General features: G+C 45.4%; 4 protein-coding genes and 1 pseudogene across 5 annotated transcripts; 3 read left to right on the top strand and 2 right to left on the bottom strand.

Annotated features, from left to right (window-relative positions):
• Positions 1–573: 573 nt before the first annotated feature.
• Positions 574–7,346, top strand: plrg1 (pleiotropic regulator 1). The gene is made up of 15 exons (XM_086097643.1): positions 574–729; positions 909–1,015; positions 1,800–1,936; positions 2,027–2,083; positions 3,001–3,094; positions 3,213–3,303; positions 3,372–3,488; positions 3,577–3,669; positions 4,544–4,693; positions 4,774–4,875; positions 4,958–5,060; positions 5,125–5,233; positions 6,572–6,711; positions 6,801–6,994; positions 7,129–7,346. Exons 1-15 carry the CDS (start codon positions 721–723, stop codon positions 7,186–7,188), a joined length of 1,563 nt encoding a protein of 520 aa, XP_085953769.1. The 5' UTR covers positions 574–720; the 3' UTR covers positions 7,189–7,346.
• A 1,565-nt stretch (positions 7,347–8,911) lies between these two features.
• Positions 8,912–11,962, top strand: LOC147161373 (uncharacterized). The gene is made up of 2 exons (XM_086097499.1): positions 8,912–9,157; positions 10,401–11,962. The coding sequence occupies exons 1-2, from the start codon at positions 9,037–9,039 to the stop codon at positions 11,423–11,425; spliced, it is 1,146 nt and encodes a 381-aa protein (XP_085953625.1). The 5' UTR covers positions 8,912–9,036; the 3' UTR covers positions 11,426–11,962.
• A 562-nt stretch (positions 11,963–12,524) lies between these two features.
• Positions 12,525–16,133, top strand: LOC147161374 (uncharacterized). The gene is made up of 2 exons (XM_086097498.1): positions 12,525–13,006; positions 13,804–16,133. The coding sequence occupies exons 1-2, from the start codon at positions 12,925–12,927 to the stop codon at positions 14,952–14,954; spliced, it is 1,233 nt and encodes a 410-aa protein (XP_085953624.1). The 5' UTR covers positions 12,525–12,924; the 3' UTR covers positions 14,955–16,133.
• A 628-nt stretch (positions 16,134–16,761) lies between these two features.
• Positions 16,762–19,839, bottom strand: LOC147161375 (radial spoke head protein 3 homolog pseudogene; annotated as a pseudogene). The gene is made up of 2 exons (XR_015097305.1): positions 19,483–19,839; positions 16,762–18,193 (listed from the first exon to the last, which is right to left on the bottom strand). The product of XR_015097305.1 is annotated as a radial spoke head protein 3 homolog pseudogene (transcript).
• Positions 19,840–20,402: 563 nt separating this feature from the next.
• Positions 20,403–25,488, bottom strand: actr1b (actin related protein 1B). The gene is made up of 11 exons (XM_086097497.1): positions 25,263–25,488; positions 24,294–24,358; positions 24,130–24,205; positions 23,847–23,972; positions 23,610–23,734; positions 23,063–23,279; positions 22,424–22,516; positions 22,175–22,349; positions 22,045–22,106; positions 21,909–21,949; positions 20,403–21,828 (listed from the first exon to the last, which is right to left on the bottom strand). The coding sequence occupies exons 1-11, from the start codon at positions 25,308–25,310 to the stop codon at positions 21,726–21,728; spliced, it is 1,131 nt and encodes a 376-aa protein (XP_085953623.1). The 5' UTR covers positions 25,311–25,488; the 3' UTR covers positions 20,403–21,725.
• Between the last annotated feature and the right edge of the window lie 1,111 nt (positions 25,489–26,599).

A 26,599-nucleotide genomic window follows, 5' to 3' on the forward strand; every position in this document is an offset into this window, starting at 1 on the left:
GTTAATGACATTTTATTGTAAATAAAACATGTTTTTACATTTTTCTCAAAGTAATTCTTAATTTATTCTAAACAATTTAAATGAGGGGGAAGATAGTCCTAACATGTTTTATTCTGTTGAATAGATTCATTGTAAATGATTAGTCTCATAGTGTCATTGACCAAATCGTCTTAACTTAAAAAATATATATATATGGACTTTGTCTTTATTTTTAACGTCTAATTATGCCTTCCTTACACAACTACACCGCTACGCTAAAAAATAATAAATAGGACAACTCGATTTTTTCTTAATCATTAAAATGAACTATTGACGATTGATAATATAATTAAGCCAAATGTACGCTTGTTTAGACAGACAGTGGCCGTGAAGAGACAAACAGGAAGCAGAGCTGTCCGCGAAAATGAAGATTGTTGTTGAAGTGCACTATTGTTCTAGCCTTCATTTCCTATCCAACAATTAATTAAAATGATAATAATAAATAAAATATGAAAGCGAAATGACACACCTTGCCGCTAGATGACGCAAGTGCAAAACGAAACGTGTGCATTGCTTCAGTTTACTTCCGGTTCGCGGAGGGTCGCCGTCCGACTCGCGGTTTTGTTGTAGTCTTCAATTGTACTAGCGTGCGTGATACGTTTCAGTCTTTAAAATAAAACACTTCTTCTTTTCTTTAATTTTTTTTAGCTGTAATATTTTTGTGCGACGTTTATCATCACAATGACTGAGGTAGGACAAACATTTGATGCTTTTCGTGCTCTTTCGTTGTGTTCGCTCGTATTCACACACCCGGGCCCGACTAATGCCTGGCGACAATTACACGCTTACGATTCATCACTTTTCCCTTTTAGACGCTTCACATTTGTCATGTTTTAATAACGTTTTAAATATGGTTTGTGTGTACACAGGACGTCCAGAAGCACTCGGTCCACACGCTGGTCTTTCGCTCGCTCAAGAGGACTCATGACATGTTTGTGTCCGACCAAGCCAAGTACATTGCATTGGACGAACAAAGGTAACACAAGTTCAGTGAGCACCACAGGCTAAAAATAAGTACGCTATTTGCAAAAGATTTCACGATTGTTTACACACTGATTAACTAGAAGGACCTCAGCCAAGGCATTATAATCCTGATTGGTATTTGCAATCATTACAAACATCCAACCAGAGTTATGATCATTTTAAAACGGACAGCCGTTGCGTGTAATGTCTCTGACAAAAGGTGACACTTTTGGCATAACAACAGTGTACCTGAGTTGAATTTGTAAACAATGATCAAGAACTTTCTAACATGCCCAAATCAGTAACTGAGTCATTATCAATTTGGGTTTTTATATTTTCTGCACTGTCAATTAGAAATGCAATGTTTTTGAATAAAAGGATAGAAATTTAAAAATGATGGTTTTTAGAACGACGGATTCATTGATTTTAAAAATAATTGGCAGTTGCACCCCTTAACTTAACTGTGTTCCCTGGGACCAGCATTATTCGATCTTTTAAAGATGATTCCAGTGATGTAAATACAGCGGCGTCTTGAGATATGAGTACCCAATTTAGAATTGTTTTGGAGATACGAGCTGGCATTTGGCTGAGTTTATTTGTATTTTTGTTTGCTTTGACTCGCAACCGTCAACTTGAAATATGAGCGCTGTATGGTGGCGGGAAACTCAACTGGACTCTTTTCACAAAACAATCATCACTTTGGCAAATAGTCAACAATTGTTTGTAAAAGATCAAAACTGTGTTGTGGGTTGTTTCCGGTTCACGTTGTTGTTGTTGTTGTTGTTGTGAACGCGCAGTCACAAGCTGAAGATGGCGGTGAAATTGAAAGCCGACTACGACGCGGTCCTGCACATGCCCGTCTTGAAGGAAGTCAAAGAGCGAGTGTCGCAGCCTGCCGGCAGCACGCAGCTTCAGCTCGCCTACTCGCAGCCAGGTGACCGCAAAGGAGCGAACGCGCCATCGCGTGTGCGGAGGGTGGCCTCTCTTTTATTTAGCCGATGCTACGTTTGATTTTCTGATCTAGTGTCCGATGATCCGGAGTACGTGATCACCGGGACGCATGCTTACCCCTCCGGGCCAGGTGAGTTTTAAACTAGCTTGATATGCTTAACGGGGGGGGGGGGGGGGGGGGGGTAATATAGTGGTACCTTGACTTAAGAGTTTTCCATTTAAAATTCAATTCAATTCAATTTAAATTTTGATTTCACTCTTTAAAGAAAAGAAAAAGGAATGAAACCAGAAGGAAAGAAGTCAAACTTGTGCTGTCGAACCCTGATCAACACAACAAAAATGACAGCAAGCTGCCGAGGCTCTTTCAATGAAACAATTCAACTAAATAATTCAACGGCAGGATTTCGTCCTATATATATTTTTCCAGTAATTGTGCGTTTTTTTTAAATACAGATGGACTGAGATGATTTAGTTTTATAATCCAGATTGTTCCACAAACTGACACGTCTTTTTTGTCTCGTTCTGTATTTAGGTTTAGAAAAAATATCTGTTCCTCTTAATTCCTCTTATAGGCTTTACACATTATTTGAAGGTGGTTAAACTCCATCAATTTGTTAAATTATAAAGTTTTTAGTTGTGTAAATATTGTATTAGTGATGTCTGTATCCACATCCGAAAATGACACGAATGGTTCCTGTAGAAGAAAGTTGGGTTCGGTGTTAGTTTTTTTTTTTTAAGTGTGTGTGGTATTTTTATCTGTAAATGTATTCAAAATTTTTTTTTTAATCCTTAGATTTTATAAAACAACAAATTTAAAACAGGTCAATTTGACCCTAACGTAACAGGAGGGCTAGATGGTGTTTTCTTAAAAAAAAAAATAATAATAACTGGAAGGGGAGGCGAATTTCTACTAAACATTTTCAGTATTTTAACAAAATCAACAACCAAAATCCTGCAAATGCGTTTGTGTTGCGTTCAGCAAACCAATCAAGCTGGCAAGCGAGCTGGTTCGTTGCAGCTCTTCCTAACTTGACATGAAATGTTCAGGAGTGGCGCTGAGCGCCGACACCAAGATCCACAGGAACCCCAGCGAGGCCGCCGTCCACTCCATGGCGTTGGCGCTGCCGGCGTCGCAGGCCAGGTGAGTCCCGCGTTGGAGTTGACGAAAAAAGATCAAACCAAATCACACATTTGCAAACATCTTCATCCACTTTGGAACATTTGTCTCCCACGTCGTAATCAAATGCGCCCACTTGCAGCCAAGACGCCAGCCGCGCCGCCGCCAGCGTGGCGGAGATCCATCGGCACGCCGGGGCAGCGGAGCGATCCCAACCGCCTTCCGCCACGCTGGTACGTGATGGACGGAGATTCCTTTCCCGGCCGGCTCCCTCTGGAACTCTTTTGTGACTCTCTTGCAGGCCGTCGCGGAAAGCGGCATCGGCGGCATCGGCGGCGGCGGCAGGACGTCGGCGCTCATGAGGCGAGCGCCCACCATGCCCAAGCCTCAGTGGCACCCGCCATGGAAACTCTTTCGGGTGAGTGCGTGCCTCCCGCAGGACGCGCGTGACGACTTCCGTGCCGCGCTCGTGTCCGACTTGCGGATGCTGACTTGCCGTGCGACAGGTCATCAGCGGTCACCTGGGCTGGGTGCGCTCCATCGCCGTGGAACCCGGAAATCAGTGGTTCGTCACCGGCTCTGCTGACAGAACCATAAAGGTGACTTGACTGCTTTCTGATGTATTTGCAGCGCCGCCTTGAGATATGACTTGAATTTTTTCCCGTGATCGCGTTTGTAACCCGACCTGGAATTGGACCGCACAAAAACAATCGGCCCAGTTGCCTTGACCTCTTTTTAAAAGTTAAATATTATATATATATATATATATATTTTTTTTTTGACGTCAGTTAAGACTTTGGATACAAATCAATAAAATCAATTTGTATGTAGTGGAAATCCATATTTATTTGAAGCTCACTATAAATGCACTGAAAAAAGCTTCTTTTTTTTAAATCCCCCCAAGATCTATTAAAAAAAATGGAAATATGTGATCATGAAAAATGGGTTCATGCCCCTACAAAAAACAAAAAAATATGTTTGTTTTTTTTTGAGCTGTCAAAGTCAACAACTATTTTAGTAATCTAGTAATTGGTTGGAGCTGCTTTTTTTAATTTTTTTTCGAATTGACCAAATCGTCTGATTTCAGCATATCAACAGTTTATTGATTTCTGTAGTCCTTCATGAAAGAAGACTGATTATCTTCTGTGTTGAATCAAAACAAGACATTTGCAAACATCTGTTTTTACTTTTAACTATTTTTTTTAAATCACTATATAAATACGAAGTAGGAAATAATATAATAATCAATCACTAATTAATAAACAGTAATCGTGGGGAAAAATGCTTTTGTAATACACTTCAATGCAAAAATCAAATGAATCCGATAAGTTGATTGATTGAATAATTGATAGATTGATGGATTTTCAAAATATTCAATAGTGACATCATTTATATAAAAAAAAAACGTAAATCTTTTGTGCTCAAATGTGTCGTTTTTGTGTGTGATAGTAAACGTGTTTGTTGCGTGTGCAGATCTGGGACCTCGCTAGCGGCAAGCTGAAGCTTTCGCTAACCGGCCACATCAGCACGGTTCGCGGCGTGGCGGTCAGCAGTCGCAGCCCGTACCTGTTCTCCTGCGGCGAGGACAAGCAGGTCAAGTGCTGGGATCTGGAGTACAACAAGGTGGGTCGGCGGAGCGCCCTTTTGCCGTCCCGACTATTTGGCCGGCATTTGATGCCGGACGTTTGTGCGCCGGCCGGCAGGTGATTCGCCACTACCACGGCCACCTGAGCGCCGTGTACGGCCTGGACCTGCACCCCACCATCGACGTGCTGGTGACGTGCAGCCGAGACGCCACGGCCAGGGTAAGCAGCGTCCCCGCCGCCGCCGCCGCCGCCGCCGCCGCGTCGTCATCGCGCTCGCTTGCCACATTGTCGTCGCTTTTAGGTGTGGGACATCCGGTCCAAAGCCAACGCGCACACGCTGACCGGCCACACCAACACGGTGGCCACCGTCCGGTGTCAAGCTGCCGAGCCGCAAGTCATTACCGGTACGACAAATTGGCCGCCGATCGCAAGGCTTGCATCACAAATGGGATACGTGACCTCCTGCAGGGAGCCACGACTCGACCATCAGGTTGTGGGATTTAATCGCCGGCAAAACCAGAGCCACGTTGACCAATCACAAGAAGTCTGTCAGGAGCGTCGTGCTGCATCCTCGCCAGTAAGTCGGCCGCCGTGTGAACGCTCACATTTCCGCATCGCCTTTCAACCGCGTCGGCTTCTGACTCGGGTGCAAATTGGCAGCTGCGAGCGTCCGTCCAGCGTCCAGCCGCCATCTTACACTTCATACTCCAATTCAATTCGGACTTCATTACGGGGTCGACCCCCAACGTTCCATCTCATTCTAAAAACAGTTGGCGCCAAAATAGGGATGGGCAATAAAGTGAATTCATTCGATGCATCATCATTTTAAAAATCGAATTGTTGAAAATGTGGTATTGTTTATTTATATAATTATTAAGCTGTTTTTCCCCAAATGTTTACTACAACTATGAATGTTAAGTTTATGTTCAAACTGATCTAGAATCAGTATACGCGATTGTTGTCGGAACTTTTTCCGCAAGAATTATTTTGGAATAAACGAAACCTTTAAATAATAAAAGTTTGTGGGTTCATTAGATTGAAATCGTAATCGGCTGCAAAAAAATGGAGATGTTATTTTTAGGCCGTATTGCCCAATTTTGGGGTTATTCAATTGACCCAAATGAATAACCCATAGAATTAGGTTGCTTTGCAGGGTTATTGAATTGGACCCAACTTTTTGGCTTAAAGGTACTCAAAAAATTGGCTCAATTGCTTTGTGGCTTATTAATTGAATGTGACTTTTGGGGTTGAATCAACCTTTTTGCTATTTTATCTTTATGGGTCGAAGAACTCAGTTGGTCAATTCATCTTTTACCCAAATTCAACTGGCTTATTCAATTCATGTTATGTAAGTCGTGTTACTCAAAACAACAAATAAAAAAGGGTTGTGCTCAGTGGGCCAACTTTTGGGGTCAAATAAGCCCAAAACTTGTCAGTCCATTCTCGACCCAATTGGTACCAGTTCCTTTTGACTGAGCTCGCTGCTTTCCCAGTGCGGCTTTTGCCCGTCAGTCGCTTGATGAAAAGTTTCCCAACAGTCCGTCGGTCGTCCCCAACTTCGTGCTTCCAAATCACGTCTCAGGTCGTCCTGGCTTGGAAATCTCAAACGAGTCTTCAGCCGCATTCCAGGAATTAGTTCTCAAAACGTTTTTAAATAAAGTTAGGATAAATAAATAAACATTCCAAGTCATCCGTCATTGAATTTCCACTTCATGCTTTTTGTCCCGTCACAATCGCTTCCTGTGGAACTTGCGGTCCGTCTCCTGCAGACGAGTTTGTCAACAACTTGGTCCCCGAAAGTTTCTTCTTCTGCCACCCTTGCCAGTCCGTCCCCCATTTTTTTTGGACTTGTCTGTTGGTGAACACGTTTCCCTTTTGTGTCCCCAACGTGGCCGTCGTTTGTCGCGTCCGCCAGGTACACGTTTGCCTCCGGTTCGGCCGACAACATCAAACAGTGGATGTTCCCGGACGGCAAGTTCATTCAGAACCTCTCGGGACACAACGCCATCATCAACACGCTGGCCGTCAACTCCGACGGCGTTCTGGTCTCCGGAGGTATCGACCCCGAGCAGCCGTCGCGCGCCGACACTGTGCGATGAGCTGACGCGGCGTGCGTGTGCGTGTGTGCGTGCGTGTGTGCGTAGCGGACAACGGGACCATCCACATGTGGGACTGGAGGACGGGCTACAACTTCCAGCGCATCCACGCCGCCGTGCAGCCGGGCTCGCTGGACAGCGAGTCGGGCATCTTCGCTTGCGTCTTCGACAACTCCGAGAGTCGTCTGATCACGGCCGAAGCCGACAAGACCATCAAAGTGTACAAAGAGGACGACGGCGCCGTACGTCTCCTTGCTTGCCTGCGTTTCTCACTTTGGACACTTTTTGTCCAAATGATTTCGCCGACTGCAGAGTCGCGGGAACGTAATCTCCTCGCTTGCGTTATCTTTGTGACGGTTTTCTTTGTGTCTTGCAGACGGAAGAAAGTCATCCGGTCAACTGGAAGCCAGAAATCCTGAAGAGAAAGCGATTCTAAGAAGCCATCAAAAGTTCACCACAAAGACCAAATGTCTTTTTCTTCTCAGCTGCAGTCGTGTCTTGCACAAGCTTCTTCTTTTTTTTTTTTTATGGACTCTCAAAAATTGGATTCCTTCTTTTTGCAAAGTTATTAAAGAGCTTTGTATTTTGTCTGAAGTGATTTTGAGTCGCTTTCCTGCCGCTGCTTGAGCTTCTTCAAGTGTAAACCAATTGTTTTTGCTTCAAGCTAACATTTTTGAAGTGCAAACCAAAACTACGACTTCGAAAAACGTTTGCTCTCATGACATCATTTCTCTCTCACGCTTTTCCTGGTTTTGGTTGGCACAAACCTCGCGGGTGGGTGGGCTTAATAGGGAATGCATTTTTATTGGCTGATTGTTTTTGAGTGACAGCTCAGTGGACCGGATGTAGCAGATGCAGCCATTTCCGCCTGTCTGATGTTGTCAGAACGCCGCATTGCGCATGCGCGGCGGTACACAGGCTGGGGCGTGTATTTTTACGAGCCAAACGTTGTATATCGACTCGTTATTTCCTGATAAATATCCTAAATCGATGTATTATGTTGACAACAAACCTCTGCTACCGTGATCAGATGAAGGCACTTCTTCATAACTTTCTCATGGCCCGGGAGAGATTCCGAGTGAAAAATGTCCCCAAAGGCATTTATATGTATGTGCTCTCTCCATTTCGTCGATGGAAATGGACCAACAGCTGAAAATGCAGACCCAATAACCAGCGATTGCAACGTCGAGCCATCGTGAATTACAAATGCAAACAGACCTCGAGTTTACTTTACGAAGGCAACTGCAACTTAGTTGTGAAAATTCATATAAATTGGAGCATCAGAGCGATAGAATTTAGTATTGGATGTTTTTTACAAGATGATCTATGACCAGACGTGGACGGTACTCAAGTGCATACATACTACTTCTAACTTGGGTAACTTTTGGAATACTTGTACATCTTAGAATAGCGTTATGATAGCGTAAATATTTTTGTTCTTGTTCTTTAGTAACATTGAAGTATCTGTACGCCTATTATAAATATAAAAACGTTTTTACTGTGACTAAATCTAAGCGGCTAGTTTTTTTTTTTTTAAACCTGAACCTTCATACTCTAGATTATTATTATTATAGTTTCTTGCTAAATTTCTGGAATTTTACAATCATGTATGCTTTGCAAACAGTAAATCGGGCACCTACGCTGTTACTCATTACAGTACTGAAGTTTTGTAAGTACTTTTTTTTTTTAACTCTTACTATATACACTTATTTTAACTTCTAGTATAATTTTCCAACGTACCATTACTCTTATTTGTGTATATATTGGCTACGCTGCATCTCTGCCTTTGACATGCTAGTCTGTCACAGACTGTCAACAAGCCATTTTGTTAAACATAAGAAGTAACTAAGACATGTTATATTGGTTTGTTGTTAGGGACTACGCGGGTACACGGCGTAAGGTCACTTCCGTTTTAGTCAAGTTTGCGTCGACCCACTTCTACGGCGGCGTATTAGGGCCACGTATAAATATATTTTTTAAAGGGCGGGGGCAATATTTGCCACTTTATAAAGTGGCATGTTTGCGAGAAGAAAAAAAATCTGAAACTAATACGCCGTCGTAATTACTAACGTGTTTGTGTAGTGTTCACAATTTGTTTGTGTATTCTGTTTGAAATTGTTTAATAAAGTTGTATGGAGAAAAAAAAGAAAAAAGACTTGACTCCCGCTTCAAGATGGCGGCCACTCTGTACTCGCACAATAACTAGCTTAGCTTGCTACTTGCTAGCTGCTGAGAAAGGGACGTGTTTGCGATTGCTCGTCCCGTCCGTGAAAGTGGTGTGAAAATGTGCGCTCGAAGGACAGCGGAGGAAGGTTGCGAGTCCGAAGACGACGAGGAAGTTGAAGTTGAACCACTCAACGGCGTTCGCGAGACGCGGCAGCCAAGAGTTGCGCTTCGCACAGCAGGTTTGCTCACTTCTTCCTCTCTCACCTGTTCTATTTCCGCATTCGCTTCAATGGACTTGAACCTTCAGCCAAAAACGAAGACAAGGCAGCTTTGTGCTAAAGGTCGAGCATCTTCCGAGGGGTTGCTTAAGGCTGCGATTTAGTCGAGTTGCAGTTTGGGTTCGGCCAACCGTCAAGTCGAGACGTCGTCAAATGACTTTTCCGGCCATCCACGGTGCTCGTGTGAAAATGTCGACGCTGACAGCAGCACTTGAACCCGTGATTATGCAGAGCAATAAAGCTACACTTTGACCAACACGCGATTTGCTTCCAAACTTTTGACATCAAGTGCAAGCTCCAAAATGGATGAACAAGAACCACCGTAATGCAGTAAGTTTCAATAAGCGCAACTATTTTCTAATTCTTAAGGATAAGGAGCATTTGCATTGAAATGTAGAATAATAAAATACTGGGATGAATAAAAAAAACAATAATTCCAATAAAATGACTCGAGCTCTGTTAAAAAAAAGAAATTGTACTTCAACAAATTAACATAACGTGTAGTGGGCCGGAGTCCTGCAGGTTTTGAATGTTTCCCTGCTCCAACGCAGCTGATTCCAATCAACAGGATCGTTATCAGGCTTACGCAGAGCTTGCTGATGAGCTGATCATGTATCAGCCGTGTTGGAGAAGGGAAAGGTCCAAAACCTGCAGGACTCTGGCCCTCCAGGACCGAGTTTGCCCACCCCTGGTGTAGCGGCAGGATAACATGTCTTCTCTTTTCTCTCGCTCAGCGACTTGCTCAAGGGCGGGAATGGATGTTTGGGGAAATCCACATCTAAAAAGAATTTGATAGCAAACTTGTACCACTTATCAAGTCTGCAGCTTAAAAGTCAATGATTGCAGGAAGTACGTTCACAGCCGTATCGTTATATTATTGTTGATCTTTTTTTATCATTATAAATCGTAGTCATGAGAATACGTTCGTTGTACGTCAGCGGTGTTTAGAAAATGTAAATGTTCTTCCATTGGGTGGCAAAAGGTCCAATCAGCCCCAACTGAAGATGTCACGAGTCCCTGAAAATATTTCAGCCTTGGGTTCAATTAAATGAGGCCAGATTTCACGCGGAGTCCATTTGTGATGGAATTGACACACGGTCATGATGTTCATGCGTTTTGTTTCCCGCGAGATGTTTCTCAGTCATACCTCAATATTAGAAAAATGCACAACATGAAATGTATCGCGTGTTTGTGTGTCCTGCAGGCGTCGGCGAAAAATGTCCTGGTCCTGCCCAGCAGGAGGCGCCGTCCCTTCCCGTTCCAGCGGAAGCGGAGGAGCAGGAGTCGCCTCGCATAAAAGAAGAAGAGACACAAGGGCCTCGTCACATCAAGGAGGAAGAGCAGGAGGAGGACGTCACCAAGTTGCCATCTGCTGCTGTCCCTCTCAAGAGTGAAGATGATGAAGACGAAGAAGATGAAGGTCCGAGCAGCAGCAGCTCGACAACGGAACAATCACCGGCAGAAGAAATCTTGATGCCGCTGTCAGGCGATGACCACGCAGCGTCCAACTCTCCTAACATCCATGATGATGATGATGATGATGATGATGATGATGATGATGATGATGATGATGATGATGATGATGATGAAGAGCCTGAAGGTCATGTGACATGCCACACCGACGACAAACGCTGGAAATGTTCCCAGTGCGAGAAAACGTACGTCTACAAGGGCAGTTTAAAAGATCACATGAGAACGCACACCGGAGAGAAACCTTACGCATGCTCACTTTGCGGCAAAAGATTTTCCAAGACGATAATCCTAAAGCTGCACACAAGAACACACACTGGAGAGAAACCTTTTGCCTGCTCAGTTTGTGGTCAAAGTTTCTCCCAGAAAGGAAGTGTAAGCAGTCACATGAGAACGCACACCGGAGAGAAACCTTTTGCATGCTCCTTTTGTGGCAAAAGCTTCTCCCACAAGAGAAGTTTAACGACACACACCAGAACGCACACCGGAGAGAAACCTTTTGCCTGCTCGGCTTGCGGCAAAATATTTTCCGAGAAGGGAAGCTTAAAACGACACGCGACGACACACACCCGAGAGAGATGGTTTGACTGCTCGGATTGTGGTCAAAGCTTCCCTCACAAGGAAGATTTAAAAGTGCACACGAGGACGCACGCCGGGGAGAAACTTTACACATGCGCAGTTTGTGGCAACACTTTCTTTAATAAGGGAAATTTGACCATGCACAGCAGAATACACGCTGGCGAGCGACCTTTCGCCTGATGGCCTTGTGGCCAAACGTTGAACTGGGAGCGAGCATTTGGCGAGCCGCGCAACAGCACGCACGCACGCTTTCGGCCTGCTCAGCGTGTCAACCATGATGTCGGCGACGCCCACTCACTGATCACGGGACGCTTGATTTGGATCAATCTCGCTTCCTGTGGACGAATGCGGAGAATTGAAACACTTTGACCTAAATTAAATGGAACTCTTCAAACAGACTAACTCATTTTTTACTGTTTATGAAAGTAGATTTTTCGTCTTCAATTGGACGCACTGCAGGTGCGAGTGTTAACAACACTGGCAAATTTAAAATGCTTAATTCCAAATACGGCTTCAAAATGTCGTCGTCGTGATGAAAATGTCACCTTTCACCTTTCAATGGATTCGGACTGTGCTGGTTTGACAACAGATTTACGGCAAGGAAATAAACACAAATTTACAAAATATTTTCATTAACAAAATCAAATAATGAAAATGCTTAAGAAAACTGAAATTACGTTTTAAATTAGGAACAATAAAATAGAAAAAAATCCTTTCTTTTTGTCTTCTTTATCAATGAATTGAATCTTTTGTTGCACGTCAGGTTAAAAAATCCTTTCAGATGGAAAGCAAAATGTTAAGCATTCAGTTAGGTTTGTTTTTCATGACATAAAAAAAAGAAAGAAATGCTTGAGAAAAGAAGTAGGTCAATACCAAGAAAAAACAAATGTACGTTATAATAATGGAACAGAAAACCCGCAAGGCACCACGTTTGATTCCCCCAACAGCGGGTTGCGCTCCTGCCTGCCCGCTGGCTCCATCCTGTGGACACAATTGGTATTGCTCCCTCTGCTGACTTCAATAGCTACTGAACTCAATTGAAATGCAAATAAATGGCAAATGGACTGTTTGTGAAGAGGTTCAAGAAAGATTGCCCCAAAACAAACTGATCATTTGAAAGGACTTCATATTGTACGTAATCTATTTTTCTTGCTGGATGTCGCATACTGGAACAAAGAGCAACACCACAGAACATTTATTTAGCTCTTATTTGTTCGTTTAATGCAGTTATTGTGTTGTTGTTGTAATTTTAAGTAAGTTGCTGTTGTAGGTTTAGTTTTATGTCCCTCCGTACTTGAGCACGACGTTAGCATCGCGTGTTTGTGACCGTCGAAAGTTTGACCAGCTGGAGTTGCCGTACATTGTGCACTGCAGTTTCGCGCATGCGCACACGTCTTTTTCCCCCCTTTTGTAAACTGCATGCGCTTCAGCGGACTTTGGTCAAATTCGTCAAGTAACTTCATGAACTCACCGAATCGTCGACGCTGGACGTCCGTCACTCCTTTAACAAGTTGACGGCATTTGTTCGTCGGTCTTCGTGTCCCATTTTAAGTCGTCTCGGTGCACTTCGGAGCTTTTCAGGCTAGCTTAGGCTAGCTTAGTTTATTTTAGCCTAGCCTAGCTCAGTTTAGCAGACTCGCTGCTAGCAAAAAGACGCGTTTTGGGATTGTCGAGCGAAAATGTGCGCAAGAAAGACAGCAGAGTACCAGGAGGAACTTTGTGGAGCAAAAGACGACGACGAGAAGCTACCACGCACCGCAGGTTTGGTCACTTAGTTCGAACCCTCACTTGTTTACCAAATGCACGTCAAATATTACAGTTGCATCATTTGATCCGACACACAGGTCCAACATTAAACCTTTTTGGATGAACCGTGTTGTGGTGACACTGCACACTGGTTAAAAAAAAAAAAAAAAAAGGTGTGGGGGGGGGGGGGGGGCACTGTCCTAGCGGTATTTTGTCGTGAATCTCTTTTTTTTATTTTCGCATTTATTCTTTTGAAGCATATATTTCTATTGTATTGTTTTTTAGATAGATATTTTTAATATAATTTTCATTATTGTCATCATTATGTTTAGCTCTTGCCAAGTAGTTAGAATGTCAGTGCTAAATCAATATTTTTATAATTTTAGGTGAATATTCCTCGTAGCCATAAATGTAATGCTACTAAAACCTGGCATAATAGTTTCTTTCCGGTTATGGACCAAACTGTTTCTTTTCATCCCCCCCCCCAAAAAAAGAAGGTCTCTCTCATTGAGATGCTGAAATAAGTTTATCGGGCTGCTGCCTTTTGTTGCCATCAGCTTCAAACTAACTTTGCAACAGTATAAAAGTGCAGACCTTTGGTTCACGTCTGTCACCGCAAACGCAAAGCAGCCATGACACCTTTCTTTCAAATTGACTTTTTTAAATTGGTCGCAAAAAAAATCGAATGAAACAAATGGATATATCGCCCAGGCGTACTTCAGCATCAACAACAAAAATATGTTCATTCTCACAGTCATAATGTGAGAATGAACTTGAGCAAGCCATGAAATTTGTCTTTGTGTGTCCTGCAGATGTTGGTGAGAAATATTCTGAAACCGGCCAGCAGGAGGCGCCGTCCCTTCCCGTTCAAGGGGAAGAGGAGAAACAAAGGCCTCCTCGCATCAAAGAAGAGGAGGAGGAGGAGGACGTCACCCAGTTGCCATCTGCTGCTCTCACACTCAAGAGTGAAGATGAAGATGAAGGTCCGAGCGAAGGGGCGGAGCCTCCGAAGCGCAGCAGCCGCAGCAGCTCAGGTCAACGCGTGACAACACCAGCAGACGCACTCTTGCCGCCGCTATCAGATAGTGACGACGCAAAGTCATGCTCTCGTCACACTCATGATGATGATGATGATGATGATGACGACGACGACGACGATGAGTCTGAAGGTCACGTGAGGCGTCACGCAGACGACAAACGCTGGAAATGCGGCGAGTGCGGGAAAACGTATTCTTCCAAGAGCAGTTTGAAACAACACACGAGGATGCACACCGGAGAGAAACCGTTTGCATGCTCGCTGTGCGCCAAAAGGTTCTCCCAGAAGGGAAGCTTAATAATACACACCAGGACGCACACCGGAGAGAAACCTTTTGCCTGTTCGTTTTGCGCCAAAAGATTTTCGGAGAAGGGAAGCTTAAAGCTGCACACAAGAACACACACCGGAGCGTCGTCGCTGGTCTGCGCCGTTTGCGGTCAGAGATTCTCCCAGAAGGAAGATTTAAAAGTGCACACGAGGACGCACGCTAATTGGAAACCTTACCTGTGCACCGTTTGCGGCGAAAGTTTTGCTGCAAACAAATATTTGCGAGAGCACTCCACGACACACACCGGCGAGAAACCGTACACGTGCGGCGTTTGCGGCAAAAGTTTCTTTAATAAGGGAAATTTGATCACGCACACAAGAATGCATGCCAAAGAAAGACCTTTTGCGTGCTTGGATTGCGACCAAAGGTTCTGTCAGAAGGACGATTTGGACGAACACGCCAGGACGCACGCAGGCGAGAAGGCGTACGCGTGCGCCGTGTGCGGCAACAGTTTCCTCAACAAGGGACATTTGACCACGCACACCAGAATACACGCCGGGGAGAGACCCTTTGCCTGCTCCGACTGCGAGCAGACGTTCACGCGGAGAGACCACTTGGCAAGCCACGCACGAACGCACGCGCGCCACGCCGCGCTCTGACCCGTCAACGCGGCGCAACTTTTGACTTGCTTTGGTTTTTAAACGCTCGGCGACAAAAGCTCTCGGGAAAAGCCGACGTCGCCATTTCTGGAGAAATCGCGCGCGAGAAAACATTCAAGGAGGCCAACAAAAATCCGATCTGGATTTTTGCATTCCTTGTGGACGATGAACATTTTAGTCGACATTTAATTTGAGGTTTCTTTTATAAAAACAAAATATGTACCGTTGAAATCCATAAACGTCCCATTTCGCAGCTTGTGCATAAGTTGCTTAAATGTCCCAATGAAGTCGTTATGAACTTTTGAAAGACGTCTTTCACTCGTGCTGAACTCAAAAGAACGTTTGAACGTCAAGAACGGCAGCTTTTAATCGTGCAAAAGAGTGTTTTTATGTATTTATAGACGCCCGCGTTTCAGCCTTTAGCTCATTTTCAAATTGTTGATTTTGAAAATGAATTGAATGAATTTGAAGTCCTGCCCAACGTGGACGCTCGCGGAATGACATCGACTGACGTTTTCTACGTTGAGCTGTGGTTTGAATCGTAATGTGGGAGGAGCTAAGAATGCAGAAGATGGAGCGAAAATGTTGTCGCGTTGAAGGTGAATTGAAATTTCAAAATTGAAACGATGTCAATTTGTTTTGTTGATTGTCTCGTTGAGAATGAAGGCTGAGCGGCCTTTCGACATTTTGGATGAAAAATGTTCAAATATCGAATATCAGCAATGGAGGATGTTGAACTGGAAAAAAATGTGGCTTCATTTTTGAAAGATAAAAGTTAACCTACGTTAACATGCTTGTCATACTTTTTGGGATTGTGCAAACGCGAGATTCATTATAGCTGAAGGGACGCAAATGGCAGATTTCTGCGTGAGATTGAGGAGGAAGGAGCTCGCTTGTTTGATGGAAAGACAGAACTTGAAACTGCCTCTCAAAAAGCCATCGCGACAAACGGCAACGAACCGGAAGCCCCGACTCACAAATGGCGGACACTTGAAAAGGAAAGAAAAGAAAAAAAAGATCACCAGTGGACAATGTATGTATTTCAAACATGTATGAAGATGTAAACATGTTCTTGATGAAGACAATCTGTACCGTAATCATAACATGAAGTCAAATAAATAACGTGGGAAATGTGACAAACGTCATATTGTCGTCAGAATAAAAGAAAAGCGCGTCAAAGTGTTGCTATAGTTTACAATTGTAAATAAACAACATTGCAATCCCTCGCAACAAAAAAAGTTGGCGATACAAGGTTTGTCCACGCTGACTTGCCGTACGACGTCCGCCAGGAGAGGATGTGGCGGTGGGCTCGCTTTCTTCAGCACGCGTTTTTTTCTTCAGCACGCGTTTGAAGTGAAAACTTTCGCCAATTGGCACCAAACGGACCGAAGTTTCGACACGTGGCGTCGGTCGCGACTTGACTCGAACATCTTTCGTTCAGTCGCACGTTGGAGCTTCTCGGCGTAGCTCCATTTGAGTTTTAGCCTAGCATAACCTAGCTTAGCTGGCTAGCCGTTTGAGGAGATCAAGCGTCAAGTTTTGCGGCTGTCGAGCGAAAACGTACGCGAGAGGAATTGCAGCGAGGAGGTTTGTCCACTTCTTTACCATAACAAGCCAATTTTGCATTTGACATAAGGTTAGATCAGGTTGCATCAAATAAAAGTGTGGAAGAAAATATTCATCACGATTGTTTTCCAAGTGGTAATAATTGAAATCACGGTTAGGACGATCGTTTATTTTTGGGGTAAAAAAAGCACGATTTAAAACACGATAATTATGCAAGTTCCTTTTGGATGAAAGGCAATTTCTTAGTTATTTTTCGAATTAAAAAATGGTGCAAATGTATACAGATTTTTTGATCAATAAAGTCAGAACGAACTTTATTAACAATTCATTTTTCACACATTTGGGCGAAAATGGTTCCAAAAAGCAACAAAGCAAACTTGACGGGCAGGCGGGAACTTGCCAATGGACACAGGAAATCCCAAATCGTCCCAAGGTCGCGTGGACTGGGATGGTCCGGAAATGTTCGCCGGCAGAGAAGCCATTTTGTGAGCGCCCGCCGGGTCAGAGCAGCTCCCACTCGAGATCGCCGTAGAAGTCGCGCCTGCGCAGGGCGATGTCGTGGATGATGGCGTCCAGCAGCAGCCTGGCCGAGTTTCTCTTCTCCAGCGTGTTGTTGACCTCCGCCATCAGCCACTGGAAGAAGTTGACCTCGATGTCCCGCTCCACCGGGTCGTAGAAGTAGCCGTGCCTGCGCAGCGAGGCGAAGACGGCCGGGAAGAGCTTGGACAGGAACTGCTGCGCGCAGGCCTGCGCGGCGATCATCTCGGCCGTCTCCTTCTCCTTGCGCACCGCCTCCTTCTGCTGCGCCATCCGGCACTCCTTCTCCTCGTTGCGCCGGCGCTCCTGCTCCTGCAGCCGCTGGACCTCGGCCAGCTCGGCGTTGCGCAGCTGCTCGAAGGCTCGCTGCTGCGCCCGCAGGCACGCCAGCTCCTCCTCCTCCATCACCTCCAGCAGAGACTGCTCGATGGTCTTGCCCACCAGAACCTCCAGCACCGGCTGCACCTCGCGGTCAAAGTCGAAGAGCTCGCCCTCCTCGATCTGCGTGGCCACGTCCTCGCCGGATTTGGCCGGGATGAAGAGGGGCGTGGCCGGCCGGTCCAGGAAGCCGTCCGTCTGCGAGTCCATGTCTTTGGTCGCCAGGATGAGACTGAGCTCCTCCAGGTACGACTCGGTCTGCACGTCCACGTGCTTCCTGCCGGGCAGGTTGTCGGGATTCTTGAACCACACGTGGTCCCGGGACCGCAGGAAGTCCACCGAGCGCCCGCGGAATCCCTGCTGCTGCTGGATGTCGGCCATGTGCATGGCGGTCTTGTTGGGCAGCGGCGGCTGCTGCTGCGCGTTGCCCCGGATCACCCGCCGGTCGTACATGATGTTGCCGTACTGGGCCGTGTCCGTGGGGGACGCGTTGAACCTGGAGCGGCTCTCCACCGGCCGGGGCCGACTGGCGAACACGTACGCCGCGTTTTTGTCTCGTTGGCCGTGAGACACGGAAGCCATGGCGCCGAGCGCACGCGCCGCTTATCGGATCATCCCATCGGCGGGACTTCTCGATGGGCCGCGCTTCCGACTTGAGCTCGCCGAGACGCTCGTGGACGACGCGTGCTCGATTGCGCTGCGTTTGTTTTCAGGTTTGAACTTCTTCTTCGTCAGCGAGCAGACTTTGAGTTGGTCACCTCGAAACAAAGACAAAAGTGAAATGAGCACCAAAAGAAGAAGAATTGGGGACTGTTTGTTTGTTGAAGACGTTTCCGCTTGTTCAGTCCGAAATCTCAAGGCGTGACCTTTCCTTATTTATGTGTCGTTCTTCTTGAATCGCACGTTATTCCTTTCATGTCGTCAACGTTTTGTCCGCCATTTTTAAGCAGTCAACTTCATCCTGTTTTTACTAAGTCCATTTTTTTTGGCGACTATAAATTTAGCATTTTAGTCCCAGTAAACACTTTTATTCGTCTAGTTTTAGTCAGAACAATCATTTTAACCCTGGATTTTGTTGGGGGTCAGCAGATTTTGTTGAACATTTCACATCTGAAACTATTTCACATCAAATGTCCTCAACTTTTGGCTGAAAAACAACTCAAGTGTCTCCATGCTAATGAGCTAATACGTTAGCCGGCATTAGTTAGCGCTCGGATTAACATTATTGTTAGAATGTTATAGCCATTGCGTTAGAACTATAATTGACTTCTTCTTCTTTTTAACCTTTGACCTTGAATCCACTTCCTATCTGTCCGGTGTGTTTGGGAATGTTGCACTTGCTAGCTGCAGATTTGAAAGTGTACGTCACACGATTGTACAAAAATAAATCGAAACAAAAAAAAATTCCCATGAACTAAAATGTCCACAGATTTTAGTCCAGTTGTTATGAAGCAAAGTACATTCGTTGACGAAAATGCATATTGATTTAGTCCCACTTATTGTTTATTAATGAGGCTTGTCGTCTCGCTTGAGTCCGGAAAATGCGTTGACGAAATCATTTTGGTTTCGTTTTCTTCGACGAAATGAAGACTTTGAAATTTGGAGACTCCGCAAAGCAAGCGTCGTCGCAGAAACTGAATCACGGCGACCCTCATCGGAAGACGACGTTCGTTCCTTTGAGCAAAACAACATCCTCCAAATCGGCTGCTTTCAAAATGTCATCGGCGCCAAACTCGAAGGTTTGAATTCGGCTTTGCTGGCCTCCAACGATGTCGAGCTCGTCCGGAACAAAAAAACACGAGCCGCTTTGCCGCAAGACGCATTTGGGTCTTTTCTTTTGCATTAAAGCCGATGAAACGTCTTGAACAAAAAACATTCCCGTTGCCTCGAGTCAACATTTTGGCACGAGCACAACCTGAACACGAACGACTTGACAAGCTGCTGGCGTGCATCAGCACACTTTTGCCTCTTGATGTCCATTTGTGAAATAAAGCGACGAAGAAGAAAAAAAGACAATTGAGTGCAAACCTACAAACCCGTCACATACCTTCGGCGTCGCCCAAATTCTAATCTTCTCAGTCGGAATCCGTCAAGACGACGCAAATGACGTCATTGCTGAACGAACCTTGTGACCTCATTGGTGTCGTCGCGTCAGAAACGGCAAAACCTTGTGACGTCATTTCCGACGCTCACAATTGTTTACGTTCTTGTGAAGGATGCACAACATGGAGTCATGTCATGTGACCACATCTCTGACACGTGACTTGACTCACCTGTCCACATTTGTATTCACAAAGCATAAAAAAGTTACAATTTCAGCATATCAATTGGACAAATAATGTATAGTTTTGTTTAATTCAAACGTTTCCTATTTAAGTAAAAAGTTTGACATTGAAATAAGCTTGGTGTATAAAAATGTTTGTTCTATGAACGTGACAATTATTGTTTGATGTCAAACTATTTTGTGTTAAAGCACTTTGTCGACATGTTCTAAATGTGTTACATTGTTTTGAATATTTAGTTTGTGGTGGCAAATTGTTACAAATTGTTTTTTATACAATTACTGTTATAGCAGCTAAGAATCTTTGGCGACATCTGCTGGTCACAGCTGGAACAAAACTATTGAATGCTTTTCAATTCATAATCGATAGCCAAGTTGTCATGTACGGAAAGCAAAGAATTCAAAATTCAACGTGTCACATTACAGACTTTCACTACGTAAATAATTGCTTTCATGCTTATTATTCAAAATAATAATAATTTCTCAATTTATCGGTGTTAAATTATTTTGGTATTCATCTCAATATTTGACAATGTGATGATTTCCATAATTGGCAAATCTCGTCCCTCTGGAGGTCCAACATTAAATGAACAAACGCATCATCGGTGAAGGGTTCAATATTGAAATCAAATGTGAAATATGGCAGATTCTTTTCTTTTTTTTAATACATCAGACGCAGACAAACATTTAAGCAGCAGACATATTTATTTTTCATATAATAATCATGATGATGATAATAATAATAATAATAATAATGCTGATAATGACCAGAGCAAAAAATTGTTAGCAAAATTGAAGGTTTTTCCCGTCATCGTTGACGCTTGAAAAAGTTCCAGAATCCTCACTGGCCACCATCTTGGCGGCTAACGCTAATCGCTAACGAGTGACAACTGTTTTGTTTTGATTGGCCGGTGAGCTGTCAATCATCTCGCAACGGTCTTTTTTTATTTATTTTTTATTAACTGATTATTCCTCGAGTCTGCTTTCCGCCTACTAGTACCACTTTTGGCCAACTAGCACGTCCTCAAGATGGATTTGAAGGATACGGAATAGATGGACCATCCTTGATGTCCGCGTACGAGTACGATCTATGGTCGTACTAGTAGAAATAATTACATAGTAAGTAGTAAGGCAAAACTGTAAACTAGTTGAATCTGTGCACTTTTCGTACTACTAGTGAAATGTCACTATCGGTGCGAGGAGCAAATGGTTGTCAACTAGTGCAGATTTGTACATTGTACACTTTTTCCTCACTAGCAAGACAAAATGTACATATTACTAGTAAGTCAAACTACTAGTAGACATTTGGCCGCTAGTAATGTGACACATGTCCAGTAGTTGTGCCGAGTGGCGTTACTAGTGCAGCATCGTCATTTTGTCGCGTACACCATGGCTGTCGTAGTGGAATTTTTTTTGGGATTTCTTTTTTTTTACTGTATCCTCGTCAATCTACTAGTGCGCTGGATTGTCTAACTGGAGAGGACAAACGTCGTACGTGATCATCATGTGCAATAAATGCTCGGTTTGCCAACATTTATTCAACATCAAGGTCATGCTCCTCAGGCACTAGTAGCAGAAGAAATCTTACCAATAAGTTCTTCTACTACCGCGGATAAAACTCATTACTAGTTAAATAAACACTCAAATATGAGGCAGTAGTGGAAAAGACGCGACTAGTAGCAGGACAGTCGGTCAACGAGCGCGCTCAATTCTGACAAGCGGAGAATTTAAGAGTCTTACTAGTGAGTACAAAGAGGCTACTAGTCCAAGGACCTTGAGCTGACGTCCGCTTGGAAGCCATTTGAGGAGGCAGAAGGTGGAACTAGTAGGCCAAATGTGGCACTAGTAGCGGCGGCCATTTTGGGACACCATAGAAAACGTTGGAATGGAACCGTAGCAAGAAAACGGAAAAGAAAAGAAAACCTGGACTTTTATTGACACGTGACGTCACGTACGCCTTGATGCGACGGGGGCGGGGCCAGGGGCGGGGCCGGCCGGCCGACGCGGTTCTAGAAGGTCTTCCTGTGGATGGCGCGCGCTCGGTCTTCCTCGTACTCGCGCTTGGACACCCACATCTTCTTGAAGGTGTCCAACGACGCCAAGATGGAGCCTCTGCGGGTGACGGTGAGAAAAAAGGTGACGCGCTTCAGCCACTTCAAGAGGACAACAAATACGGCAAAGTCGTGTCGTACCCGATCCACGTGGAGTACAGTCTCTCCTGGGGGGCGGAGATCTGCACAGACGAGCGCATGAGACAAGAAGCAAACGGGGGGGGGGGGGGGGGGGTGTAAAGCATCTCTAGAGAAAAACGGAAGCGAGAAGTCGAACCTTGATCTTGACATCTTTGGGCGCAAGCTTCTTCACTTCAGTTAGTAATCTCTCTCCAAAGCCTGAAGAGGGCGACAGTGAGTCACGCGGCATTTGGCAAAGTCCGAACGGGCTGCCGGCGGCCTCGCACCTTTGATGAGCGTGGAACCCCCGCACAGCACGATGGTGGAGAAGAGCGTGCGCCTCAGGTCCATGTCGGACTTCTGGATGGCGTAGGCCAGCACCTCGTGGATGCCCGAGCTCTCGTCGCCCACCAGGTCGGGCCGGAACAGCAGCTCGGGGGCGCGGAAGCGGGCGGGGCCGATCTGAACGCCGCGGCGGGATTGGTCAGTGGGGCGGAAGGGGGCGGGGCTCAGGCGGGAGGCAGGCGCCCACTCACGTTTAAGGCGCTCCCGTCGGGGAGGACGTACTGAGCCTTCTCCGTCTCCAGCGTCTCGTCCTTCTGGGGGTTCAGCGACAGGTAGCACGCCCTCTGGTGGCGAAAGCGAGCGCTACGTCATCGGATCACATTTTGTCCAATGGAATCGTTTGTGTCAAACTCCGGGTTCCGAGAAGCGACAAGGGCAGTTGACAGAAGGTTTCGCGTTATGTTGCCATCTGCGCTAATTCCCATTAGCCACTGAATGGGGTTTCGCTTTATACCTTAGCATTAAGCTAATCGGCCTCCGCGTGTATGCCCGCAGTGGTGCCTTGACATACGAGTGGCGCCACTTTACACGAGCTGACTTTTTGCTTTGACTTATGAGCAAACATCTGAGATACAACTAATAAGAAAATGACACACACAGCTTCAGCTAACGAGTTCATTTAGCTTAACGTTAACCAACAATGCTGGAGACGAGCATCAGCGTCATGTGACCTTCTGACACAAATGGGACAGCTCTCGTTTCTATTATGCTGCCCCCTGATGGTCAAAGTGCGTGGAGCGGGTTGGAAGTGTTCAACTATTTAACTGTCTGCGTGCAGATGATCTTAACGTTGGCACGCGGCCAACACGGCGGCGACGCGGACGCCTCACCTCCTTGATGGTGCGCACCACCTCGAACTCGGCCGAGGTGTTGAAGTTGTAGCCTTCCTTGCGCAGGAGCAGGCGCAGGTAGCGCGACACGTCCCTGCCGGCGATGTCCACGCGCATGATGGAGTGCGGGATGGCGAAGCCCTCGTAGATGGGCACCACGTGCGTCACGCCGTCGCCCGAGTCCAGCACCACGCCCGTGGTGCGTCCCGTGGCGTACCTGAGGACGACGACGACCCCGTCATTCTCCACAACTGCTATTTGATCAATCGTCTCGGTGGCATGCTCAACTTTATGAAAATGCCAAATTTAGAAAATTATTGAGTCAGTGATTCATAACACATTGAATTATACTGATTTAGTCACTTTTTTTTTTTAAACCCGATTCATCAAATAATAATTGAAGGTTACTTGCAGGCCTTATGAAAAGGTATGTTGATTTTTGGGCAGCGTTTGGCTGTTATATGACAAACGGCTTTTTGGGACGCACGAGACTGCGTTGGCTAAAGCTGGTTAGCACGTTAGCACGTTCGTTAGCCGGTGCGCTTACAAGCTGAGCACGGCCTGCATGGAGATGAAGAGCGCGGGAACGTTGAACGTCTCAAAGAAGACCTCGGCGGCCTTCTCGCGGTTCTTGCTGGGGTTGAGAGGAGCTTCGGTCAGAAGAACAGGATGCTGAGAAACACACGCAGCTTTAAGAGCGACAATTTCCTCCGGCGTTTGGTCAGGAAGACGACGACGACGACGAAGACGACGAAGACGAAGATGACGACGACGAAGAGCCCACCTCCTCGGAGAAGGTCTGCAGCTGCTCCTTGGAGTAAACGTATTGCCAGATCCTCTCCATGTCGTTCCAGTCCTTCACGATGCCGTGCTCCATCGGGTAGCGCACCGACAGCAGCCCGCGGTGCTCCTGACAAGTAACAGATCAGTCATTGATCCCACGATTAGAATTTGCCGGGTCTGACCGGACGATGCTCATAACAAAACAAAACAAAACTCCTTCGCAGGAGCACTTGCAAGTCGACGTACAAGTGCATCAACTTCTTTGCTCGTCGTATCGGAATTACCTCTGCTTTGGGTCCGATAAAAAGGTCTCCCTCCAAGGCGCCCGCCATGACGCGCACGTGTTTGGGACGACCAACACTGCAACGCACACAAAGTAGCGATATTTGCACCCCAATCCGCACATGCGGGTTATCGAAGCTGAAGAACAACGACCGGTAGGACTTACTAGTTGGGAAAACAATATTTGGGGATCTGGTCTCCAGCGAAACCAGCCTTGATGACCCCTGAACCCTGCGCGCGCACACACACACAATTATAAAAAGAAGCATGATGAAATGTGAAGCGTGTGAGGAAGACGAGGGTCATGAGACACGTCTGCAGGCCACACAGCAACAGACGGCGACTTTGTCCAACGACGAAGAAACACAACACGAGCTGTGCAAATCAAGCGCTCTCTCAAACACACACATACGATTTGTTTCTGCGACACGAGTCGTATTTAAGGGTCTGTAAAAATACCGATTAATCGATACGTTACAATCCCCAGAATTGAGAAACGGTGGGTGGGAAGTTTGCACTTTGGGTTTGATTTGTAAGAAACTGGGCAAGTAACAATTATTTGAAGAATTCATCTGTCAATTGTGTTGATTAATCAATGGATCAGATTTAAAAACTAAAACATTTCATTTCCATCCCTTTATTCCGAAACATGACATTATTCCAATTGATAGTGTACAAAATCAACATAAACTGAGAAGGATTCAGTTCATGGTTTTGGTCCACAACATGTCAGAAAACCGGCAAAAGTGTTGCTAATCAGTCTGCATCTGCATAACGTGTAGTGACGGGGAAAAAAGAGGGAAAAAACAGTTCAAAATCAAATATCAAGTGTTGTGATGCTGTAGCTAAGTTAAGCTAGCATTTGTCATCTGTCACTTGTCTGGTTAGCTAGCAGCCGGTCGGCGAGCATTTAGGCACTAGCTTTCGCTAATGCTAACCGGCCAATCCAAACTATGTCGCGCTCGGTGTTACAGTCGCTTATTCGTACGTATAATAATAACAATAATGATTATAAGGCGGCGGTGCGGGGAAGCAAAAGGCTGCAGCTAGCTCCAAGACAATAGCGTGGCTAAGCTAACAGCTAGCCCGCGACGGCCTCGGTTTGGGTGTGGGTGAATGACGTCATCATACTCACGTTATCGATCACCACGGGCTGATTAGCTAAAATGTCATAGGACTCCATGACGGACAAGAATGTTGAGGCGCGCGTCTGTCCGGATCCACTTTCGGTGCTGAATGACGTCCAAAGTGTGAAAGGGGAGAAAAAAGTGACGCCCGCCCGCCGCTTCGTTCGTTCACTGCGCTGATGAGCAGGACGACCGCGACCGCCGCTCCAGTCCACTCCGTCTCTCCTCTCCTGCAACGTTCCGCCCTCCAACGACGCCATACGTCGGCGCGGTGGTTGGCGGCCGCTCGGGCCAATCACATCAAGCCATTCGATGACAGACGGGTGTCTGAACCAATTGCAATTAGGACCAGTTTGTGGCCCGCCTTTCGATTCCGCCCAGTAGCCTGGCATGCCAATTACTACTGTAAAGATTTTTCAGATGTCAGTTCTTTGAGTATATATTTACTTTTATACAAGGCCTAATATAGGAAAAAAATCATTGTACAGTGGTGCCTTGAGATACGAGTTTGTATCCTGTTTAAGAGAATATTGGCCGGGTAAAAGTAAACAACTGCGTTGTAATCCTGTCGCACATTTTGTGCCCCCCATGTTTTGTTTTGTCCTGTCTGTCTGCAGAAGGCACGTGACTAAAATCAACCAGGAACACCTCACCACCTTGTTTGAGAAGGGTCTGGCTGCAGACCAGAAACACGTGACCTCCAATTCCGTCTTCCTTTCTTTCTTTCTTTTTTTACTAAGCCTAAACGTAACCATAACTAAAACATAACCATAATCTTAACTCAAACTAACATTAAGTAGTATTATTTTTATTTCTGAGTATATTTCGCTGTTTTAACTAAGACGACTGTTGGCGCTTTCGTCACTACCGGAAACACGTGACCCCTATTTGAACACTAAAGTTGTAGCGCAGTGCAACGTAACGTCATTTTAGTACATCGTGTGTTATGCGCTTCACGTTGGTTCGTCTGAACAATTAAATAAAGTGGATGGAATCTGATTCATGTTGTAATGGAAATATTAAATAACAAACCTCCTGGCCTCGACAGTTGAGGTGGTTGCTGAAGAAGTATTCTGTACGTCCTTCTGTACTCTGCCGGAAGCTCCTTCCACTTCACAACACCTGTTATTTATAAATGAAGATCTTTCGGTGTCATGAACAAGCACAGCACCTTTTCATTTGAAATCCCGCTCTTGCAAATTCAAGCTTTTTAAAAATGATGGCTCGAATGCAAGTACTTGAAAACTTAGGGATAACTCTCAATTAAGTACTCCTAACTTTTTATTGTATGCGCCGTTTGAAGAAGGACCACAAAGTTCAAGCCAAAAACTTATTGGAGCTCAGC

This window comes from Leptonotus elevatus, chromosome 15 (assembly GCF_054856555.1).
Source record: "Leptonotus elevatus isolate MCC_2025b chromosome 15, RoL_Lele_1.0, whole genome shotgun sequence".
NCBI lineage: Eukaryota > Metazoa > Chordata > Actinopteri > Syngnathiformes > Syngnathidae > Leptonotus > Leptonotus elevatus.